Source organism: Mesoplodon mirus, assembly GCF_964341445.2.
Source record: "Mesoplodon mirus genome assembly, chromosome: 7".
Taxonomy (NCBI): Eukaryota; Metazoa; Chordata; class Mammalia; order Artiodactyla; family Ziphiidae; genus Mesoplodon; species Mesoplodon mirus.
The window spans coordinates 61,642,438-61,651,169 of NC_138983.1; the positions used below are offsets into that span (position 1 = coordinate 61,642,438).

At 46.8% G+C, this 8,732-nt stretch overlaps 1 protein-coding gene across 2 annotated transcripts; it reads left to right on the forward strand.

Moving 5' to 3' along the window:
- Positions 1-551: 551 nt before the first annotated feature.
- On the forward strand, positions 552-8,688 carry AKIP1 (A-kinase interacting protein 1). 2 transcript variants are annotated; one of them, XM_082629269.1, is made up of 6 exons: positions 552-691; positions 907-1,134; positions 1,616-1,696; positions 4,024-4,128; positions 5,604-5,675; positions 8,462-8,688. In XM_082629269.1, exons 2-6 carry the CDS (start codon positions 913-915, stop codon positions 8,603-8,605), a joined length of 624 nt encoding a protein of 207 aa, XP_082485395.1. In that variant the 5' UTR covers positions 552-691; positions 907-912; the 3' UTR covers positions 8,606-8,688. The 2 variants fall into 2 exon arrangements, with proteins under 2 accessions (XP_082485395.1, XP_082485396.1); XM_082629270.1 differs by lacking the exons at positions 552-691; positions 5,604-5,675 and having other exon boundaries at positions 698-1,134.
- The last annotated feature ends 44 nt before the right edge of the window (positions 8,689-8,732 follow it).

The window sequence follows — 8,732 nt, forward strand, 5'->3', positions numbered from 1 at the left end:
GAGAATAGGCCTCCAAAAAAGGTGTGAGTCTATACTTCTCACCGGAGGAGTGAGGAAGCAACCACGAGGGGATTACGAGAGGCCCTACACACAACGCAGGCACCCCTGGCCCTGTGGGCCGGACAGCCCACAGCCCACAGCCTGCTGGCCAGACAGACTCCCTCCTCCAAACGCCACTGTGGCAGCCGCACTGTTTGGCCTATCCTAGTCATCGCCCAAACAAAAGAGGTTTTAGAGTAGCGATATCCCAAAATATAGACCAGGCATTAATAGGCGCCTGGAGGCACGCGTCTTACTCCCCACGACTTCTTAGCCCAACAGACCACCTGACTTTACACCAGGTTCTCCGCGTTGAGCGGCGGAGACGACCTCTAAGGGCCAGACCCTGGCCCAGGGGCTCCTGCAACAGCGTGGACACACAGCCTCCGCCACTAGGTCGACTCCGGTTCCCGCGACCCGCCAGCTGGCAGGCCCCGCCCCGCCCCCTACGCTCTGGCACTTAGCCCGGAAACACGCTCACTGGAGCGGCGGCCGGGACACGGTAGGCTTGTCCTGTGCTGGCCGTGCTCTTCACCGCCCCCGCCACGCCCCTCGACCCCTCACCGCCCACGGCCTGCTGCGCCGGCGCAGGATGCTCCAGGCCCAGCCCTCCCTCGACCGCTGAGCGCATGCGCCTTGAGAGGCCGGCTGGGTGAGGGCTTCCTAGCGAGGGAGGGGGAGACGGAAATGGAGGGCCTCCGCGCGCATGCCTTCGCCCCTGACACCGAGCCCGCTGGAGAGCGCGTTGGGCGGAGCCGGGGGGTGGCGGTCGCCGGGGAGGTCGAGGCCCTGGGTCCGACCCCGAGCTGGAGCGGGGTCCCGGAGGCCCGCTAACCCGCCGGTGTTTGTGTGTATGTGCCCTCGCAGGGAGACATGGAGAACTGTTTGGCGGCCGCGGCGCTGAACGGGGTGGACCGACGTTCCCTGCAACGCTCGGCTAGGCTGGGTCGAGAAGTGCTGGAGCGGGCCAAAAGGAGGGCGGTGGACTGGTATTCGGTGGAGCTTCCCAAAGGCAGCGTGGGGGTCATTTCCCGGGAGCGGCCCTACAGAGAAAGAGGGCCGGCAGCCGGCCCCCATCGCCTTGTCCCAGGAGAGGTGAGGGCCCCAGTGCTGCGGGACCAGCCCATTCATTCGCTCAGCAGCGGCTTGCTGAGAACCTGGGCACGCCACACAGCAGCACCCGAGGGATGCTGTCCTTGGCGGAAGCTGTTAAGTATCAGGACAGTGAACCGGAAGGCCTTTTGAAAACTCTTGACATTTGACAGATTCCTATTGGCTAGCTTTAGGATACCGCTAGAGACCGCTAGTGCTCGGCCCTGGTTGGTTACTTTTTACAACAATTCTTACAGGCTACCATTTGATATTAGAGGAAAGCCAACAAACCTGTCTTTGTCCTGGAAAAAGTGCATGTCTGTGTATTCCTTTTAGAGTTGGAATTCTTTCTCAGTAAGAGCCTTTTACTGACTTAAACTTGCAGTGGCCTTTCAAAAAGTAAAAAGGAAGGTATTCCCAAAATGACTTCCTTCTCCAGTAGGGAATACAGATCTCACCTGTGACTTGCCGTTTATTCAAACAGAGAGAAGAAAGACACCCAACCCTCAGTGCTTCCTTCAGAACAATGGCTGAATTCATGGACTATACTTCAAGTCAGTGTGGGGTAAGTTGGTGGCCAAAGTCATGCCCCTGATCTGCCTGCTGATGGATCACAAAGTGGATTTTTGTGGAATTTAGGGAGAATCTGGAAGACTGCCTGTTCACCCTGCCCTGCCTTCGTGGGCAGGTTGTAAACAGCCAAGGATTTAAACCAGGTGATAAATCCAGGTTAGAATTCATTCAACAAATATTGAATGCTTAACTTCAACTGTTATGAGGATACAGCAATGCACAAGCCAGAAAAGATCTGCCCTCACTATTATTTGGGGGGGCGGGGCTTATTTGCTGAATTCCAAAACAAGTCCGAATATTAGCGGTTTTTAAAACTTTGAACTGAATTTTTTTTTTTAATCAGTAAGATCGTTCTAAACTGGAACCGAGCCTCTCTGTTTTCAAAGCAAAAACTGAAACAGAGTCCCTCCATTAGATCTTAATCTCTGTTCCAAGTCCCTGGTAAGGTAGTGTGTGCTTTTGTGTGTGTGTGTGTGTGGCCACACAGCATGTGGGATCCTAGTTCCCCAACCAACTTGCACCCCCTGCATTGGAAGCACAGAGTCTTAACCACTGGCCACCAGGGAAGTCCCCCTGGTAATGTAGTTTTTAAGTATGCCCCTTTGGGTCCGTATCACTTGTTGGCCACAGAGGTGGTTATGTGGCACAGATGCAGTGCCCTCATCAGAGGTAGTGTGGCTTAATGGCAGGAGCAGCCTCCCAGGAATCAGACCTGTGTTCTGCCACTTCCTGGCTATAATGCCTTAGGCTAGTTAGTCTCTCTCAGCCTTACCTTCCCACATGGTAAAATGACGATGTTTCAAGTCCTTTCCAGCCCTTATAGTCTGTTTCTTTGGTTTCCACTGAGAGATGAACACCAGAAAATTGTCATAAACTGTAGCACAGGGGACTTATGTGAGATTTTTGGTCCCATTCATTGAAGTGGGTGAACAAAGGTTTTAAAGGCCCTCTTCTCAAAACCATACACTAAGGTCATCTTTAAGTACTTTGAGGGAATGTTGAAGGCAGGCAGCCAACATTCAAGAAAATCACCTGCATGGAAGGTACTCTCTGTCTTCTAGGTATTAAAACAGACTCTGTGGTCTCTTCCAGCCTTAACATTTTATGATTCTTATGTGGTTGTAAGGGTACTTGGTCTGTACGGCAGAAGGAAGAGAATACCTTGTTTCTGTCCTGCTTTTCAATTTCATAATGAATATTAAGATTCAAAAAATCTCTAATATTTCTACATCTTTTGTAAAATCCTTGTGACTCCAAAAATAGGATTCCAACCAGTGAGATACAGTTCAGAGAGTATTTTTATGTTATTATTTTGTTAAATGGTTTTAGAAAAATCCATAACTTTGGCTCTGCTGTAAAGTGATCAAGTTAAACACTTTGGTTCATGGGTCAGTAAAAGGAATAATATTTGTCTTTGGTTTGCGGTTTAGCAAATTGGTGTTCTTCATTTTGGTTTTTAGTTCATGCTTTATTTCAAACCTCCATTAAGGAATGGAGGCTCAGAACCCCTCGGCTTTCTAGAAATAGAATTAAGAACGGTGTTTGAGTTTGCTTTCAGAATTTTGAAGCATCCCCTAAATTACATCATTAGAGCCATGTCCTGACATGCTTTCCCCAGCTTCTCATTCTTTTGGTCTCTTGCCTTAAACACTGTCCCTACCCTTTGTTCAAAACAAGCAGGCTTATGTTGTCCTCATCATTAGTCACAATCAGGGGCAAGTCTGAGGTTAACTTTGAGGGGGAGGAAGGAAGTAGACAAGAAAAAAACTGCATTCTGATCCTTTGGATTATTTTTGCTTAAATCGGAGTCTTCTCCCTTCCCTCCTCCGCATGGGGAGAATGGCTGCATAGCTGTTGCGTTTATGTTACATTTCCTGTTGTATTTCTAAATCTCAAGGAGACGCACCTCTCTCTTCTCTTATCCTTGTCTGAGACTTAGTAGACACAGACCTGTTTGTCAGAAGTTGTCATGAGAGGAGATGAAAGGGCTTGTATATTTAACCTCAGGGTGAGGATGTTGTGAAAATTATTTAACCTGGCAGAGAGCATGGTCCTACCCAGCTTGAGTTGCCAGAGTTCTTGCCCTACAGAGGCAGCAGATGGCAGCAAAGTAAGGCCAAGTGCAGTTTCCCTCTCTGCAGCCACTTTACACGGGCTAAGATTTGTTACATGACTTCAGAGGCCTCTCAAGAGGGCAGGTAATTTACCTTTGCTCTCTTGCCTCCCTCCTTAACCATACTTTGCCCAAGTAACAAGGAGTTTTTTGAAAATTTGACCAGTCTATTTGGTTACCCAGCATCTTTCACATTACTTCTCTAGAAATACTATTCATCTGTGCCAGAGGAAGGAGGGGCAACCCACGTGTATCGTTATCACAGAGGGAAGTCGAAGCTGCACTTGTGCTCGGACACTGGGAATGGTCAGGTATGTATCCTCAGCTGTGCTGTGCTGTGCCCTCAGCTTCCCAAGATAGGAGGCCCTACATCTTGGAGCTCCTGCTGGATTGTATTATTGGATGCCTGGGTGACTCAGCATTACAGCGCTCAACAGAAACGTTTCACCTCCCAGCCTTAGAGAACTTACAGCAATGAATATGAAATAGGAGTTTTTGTCCAGAATAAGAGATTGATGCCACTGTCGGATCTTCAGTTGAACCTGCAGTCCTGGGCCAAGGGATTCTTGGACAGGCTTAACAAAAAGCGCTTCAAATATCCTCTTCTACATCTAGGGGTATGAAAGAGATTTTTTTTTTTTTTTTGCGGTACGTGGGCCTCTCACTGTTGTGGCCTCTCGCGTTGTGGAGCACAGGCTCCGGATGCGCAGGCTCAGCGGCCATGGCTCACGGGCCCAGCCGCTCTGTGGCACGTGGGATCTTCCCGGACCAGGGCACGAACCCGCGTCCCCTGCATCGGCAGGCAGACTCTCAACCACTGCGCCACCAGGGAAGCCCTTGGGGGGTTTCTTTTTAACAAAATGCTTTTCCTAAAGATAACAATTACAAGCCTCTCACTGCAAATTACCTGTATTTTACCACATGTCACTCTGGGAAGCCAAAGACTCTACTTGTTGAACTGATCCAACAGGACTCCTTTGTTATTGTTTCTGGGGAGAGTAGGCTTTTTTTTGCTTTTGTTTTTCTTTTTAAACTCCCCTGGTTGTACTCAAAGATAGCAAACTTAAGTTCAGAGTCTAATCCACAGGTTGGATTCCTGATTTCTCTGGCCTGTGGGTTTAGGGAAGGGGCGGGAGAGTGGCCGCAGGGATGTGAGCCATCCTGTTTCCCTGGCCTGGGGTACAAGGGGTAGCACCAGAGCCTGGATCCTGGGCTTCGTCTTCTGCCCTGGCCTAGGCCCTCTTAAGAGTGCTTGACCCTAAGGGAGTTACATGTGAGCAAGAGTCATTCGTATCCCTCCCATCCCTTCCTATAAGACGTAAATTGGTGCCTCTAAGGGAAATTGACTTTCTCAGTTCAGCCTCTTCCCCTCTAGTACTCCCACTGCTGGGAGAACCCTGGAAGAGAATTCTATTTTCTGAGAGCCTGTTAAATGTCAATCACTTTTGCACTTTAGATCTTCCTTACAGTGTAGTATGCCGAAGCTATAGACTAGGAAACCAAGGCATAGAGAAATTAATCTGTCCCTCTCAGTAAATGACAGAGATAGGATTCAAACTCAGGTCTATCTGAGTCCAAAGCCCATGTAAGGATAAAAGGTAATCATGGTAAACATCTGACTAAAAATACTTCGCACAATTCACTAAAAGCCTTAAGAACTTAGGTGACAACTTGGAAAACACTGACAGAACAATTGTTAGTTCCTAATTAAGTAGGACAAATTTTCTCTCTACCATCCAGAAGTCAAAGTTTGGGCCCTAATCAGTGTTTCTACCTCACTCTTCAGAGAAAAGACACCCCCCTTCGTGATGGAGGCATCCGTCAGGCGTCAGAGTGTGCACTAGAGGCATCCCAGCCTGTGAGTACAGAACTTCTAGGGTACTGGGCTCCACCACCACTGCAATTCCATGAACTGATCTGGTTACTATAGGGTTCTTTGTACTGGATCTATAGTCTTTTTAAGTTGGGATATTTTTACCCTTGGGGACAGTGTACAACATTTTAGTTCAGTGTAAAATTATGTTTCCTTGGTATCCTTCCTTCACTTGAAATTTCAGGAATATTCTTTGTGCCTGAACTCATAGTTGTGGTTGGAAAGAATGCAAAGTATTCATATCTCCATTCCTACAGCTCAGCTGGGCTGGCAGTGGGTCCTGTTGGAATTCCACCATCTGTTCAAGCAGCAGGAGGGGCCTGACCCTCCTGCTTACAAAGTGAAAACCATTGCTGAAATTCTGAAACATATACATTTGGTTAGATCAGGTTCCAAAACATTTGAAGGGATTTGTTCCTATTTTCTGCAAATGTTTCTCTGTGAAAACATACAGTGATGTTTTTAGGATAAAATATTCATTAGTTCATGAACCCAGGGAATCTTTTGGAACTTGGAAGGGCTGGAATTCTGAGGAATGGAACTCTGGTGTGTTGCTGCAATAGTTTGCTTCATTTTTGTTTGTATACAGTGTGCTACTAGCCAGGATTCAGAATATACTAGAGTTAGTAGCAACTAAGACTATTCTGCTTTTAGTACAAGTTGTTAGGCTTAGATGCCTCCAATACTTACTGTATTTTGGTAATGCTAATCTTCCTGATGTTCACAGTGTTGGAATCACAGATGCCAATCTTGCCCCTTTTATGCAGACAAATGAAGCATCCTTGGCTTTCTGCAATTCTGATAGAGCTGTATTTTCTGAAACCTCCTTTTGTTTATTTTCATAGTTGATGACCAATAAATAGTTGTGGCGTTCTCATACATATTCACATCAGTTAAATGATGATAAGCCTCCAATTTTGCAGTAACTGGGCATGAAAGGATATAGCATAAAGCAGCTTCGGAAAACCTGGGCTTCAAATCTATTTGCAAGATGGAAAGAGAGGAAGTTTCATAAAAGTATAAATATTATCATTTATTCCTCCTAGCAGAATTTACTGGCCAGTAGTTTGGTTCACCTGCCCCCCCACCCCCAGGGGTGGTGTAGAAATGACAGCTTCTGCCTGTGGCTCCTTCTGAGCATTGAGCAAGCACTGGTAGTGGTCTCCCAGTTGTGGGGTAGGCGCTTTGGCTCTTAATTACAGGCTCTTTTCTGGTTTGTGACTTTGCTCTTTGGCCATTTGAGCTGAGACCCTTCATCTGCCTGCACATCTGCCATGACCACTTTCCAGCCAGGCATGAAGTCTGTCCTTGGAGAATGGCTTGTGCTCAGCTCAGCTCTAAATATAAATCTTTCCACTAACTCCAGCTTCCAGTGTTTTGCAGTATTGATCTTCTTTGACTTACGTCCCGATAAACCCATTGTAAGTTGAAAATATCATAAATTGAAAGTGCATTTATTTTATTTTTATTTTTAAATTTTTATTTATTTATTTTTGGCTGCGTTGGGTCTTCGTTGCTGCGCGCGGGCTTTCTCTAGTTGCGGCGAGCAGGGGGTACTGTTTGTTGCGGTGCATGGGCTTCTTATTGCGGTGGCTTCTCTTGTTGCAGAGCACGGGCTCTAGAGTGCAGGCTCAGTAGTTGTGGCGCACGGGCTTAGTTGCTCCGCAGCATGTTTGATCTTCCTGGACCAGGGATCGAACCCCTGTCCTCCGCACTGGCAGGTGGATTCTTAACCACTGCGCCACCCGGGAAGCCCAAAAGTGCATTTAATACACCTAACCTACTGAACGTCATAGCTCAGCCTCGCCTACCTTAAACGTGCTCAGAACACTTACATACCCTGCAGTTGGGCAAAATCATCTGACACAAAACCTACTTTATAATAAAGTTTTGAATAGTTCATGTATTGATAATTTATTGAATGCTGTACTGAAAGTGAAAAACAGACTGGTTGTATGGGTGCAGGATGGTTATAAGTGCATCAGTTGTTCACCCTCGTGATCCCCGTGGCTGACTGGGAGATCGCTCACCGCCGCTGCCCAGCATCACTAGAGAGTATCATGCTGCACACCGCCAGCCTGGGAAAAGATCACAATTCAAAACTGGAAGTATGGTTTCTACTGAATGCGTATCACTTTCACACTATCGTAAAATAAAAAAACCATAAGTCTGACCATTATAAGTTGGGGACCATCTGCATAGGAGAACCGGTCTCCAAGGGAGGGCTTTAGCCAGCCAGCTGACTTTCTGCATGACAAAGTGGAATCTACTCATAGTGTTCTCAGCTTTAGGTGAAAAGAAATGTTTCATCCTCCTAATAATGAACTTAGCAAAGCACAGTTAAAAAGAATACTTCTCATTATCCCACAGCGCCTTGCCATCACTGCTGATCTGTGATAACAAGTGCCACTGCCTACTTTTGAGCCCCAAAGCAATCATCATTAGCCTTTCCCTCTATCTGATTCTTAACCTTTCTACTCCAACCAGAGTGTTCCTTTTATGATCCTTCATGTTCCTATAACAATTTAGTGTTTTCACATACATGCTTATTTGTGAGCTAATTTTAGAAATAAGGAAACAAGCATAAGGAGAGGCTGAGACTGGCCTAAATGGCAGTCCTATTACATTGCCAAGCCAAGCCTTGAAAGCAGGACCTCCATCTCCCACGTTAGTACCTCACTCCATCACACACAGAGGGAGCCGGGAGGAGGTGCCCTGATGGCACTGGGACATAAAATCTCTAAACTGCTAATATCCACTTTTCCTTCCAGGCTGAGAACATCTCTAAGGACCTCTACATAGAAGTATATCCAGGGACCTATTCCATCACTGTGGGTGTAAATGACTTGACCAAGAAGACTCACGTGGTAGCAGTTGATTCAGGACAAAGTGTGGACTTGGTCTTCCCCATATGACGTTGACCATCGCAGACATCACCTTTTTCTTGTTTGTTTTTTAAGTATCAAGAAGAATAAAGCTACCATATGTCCTCTTAAAATTTACACATTAATCCTGCTTTTAACGCTGACTGACTGTAGAGGG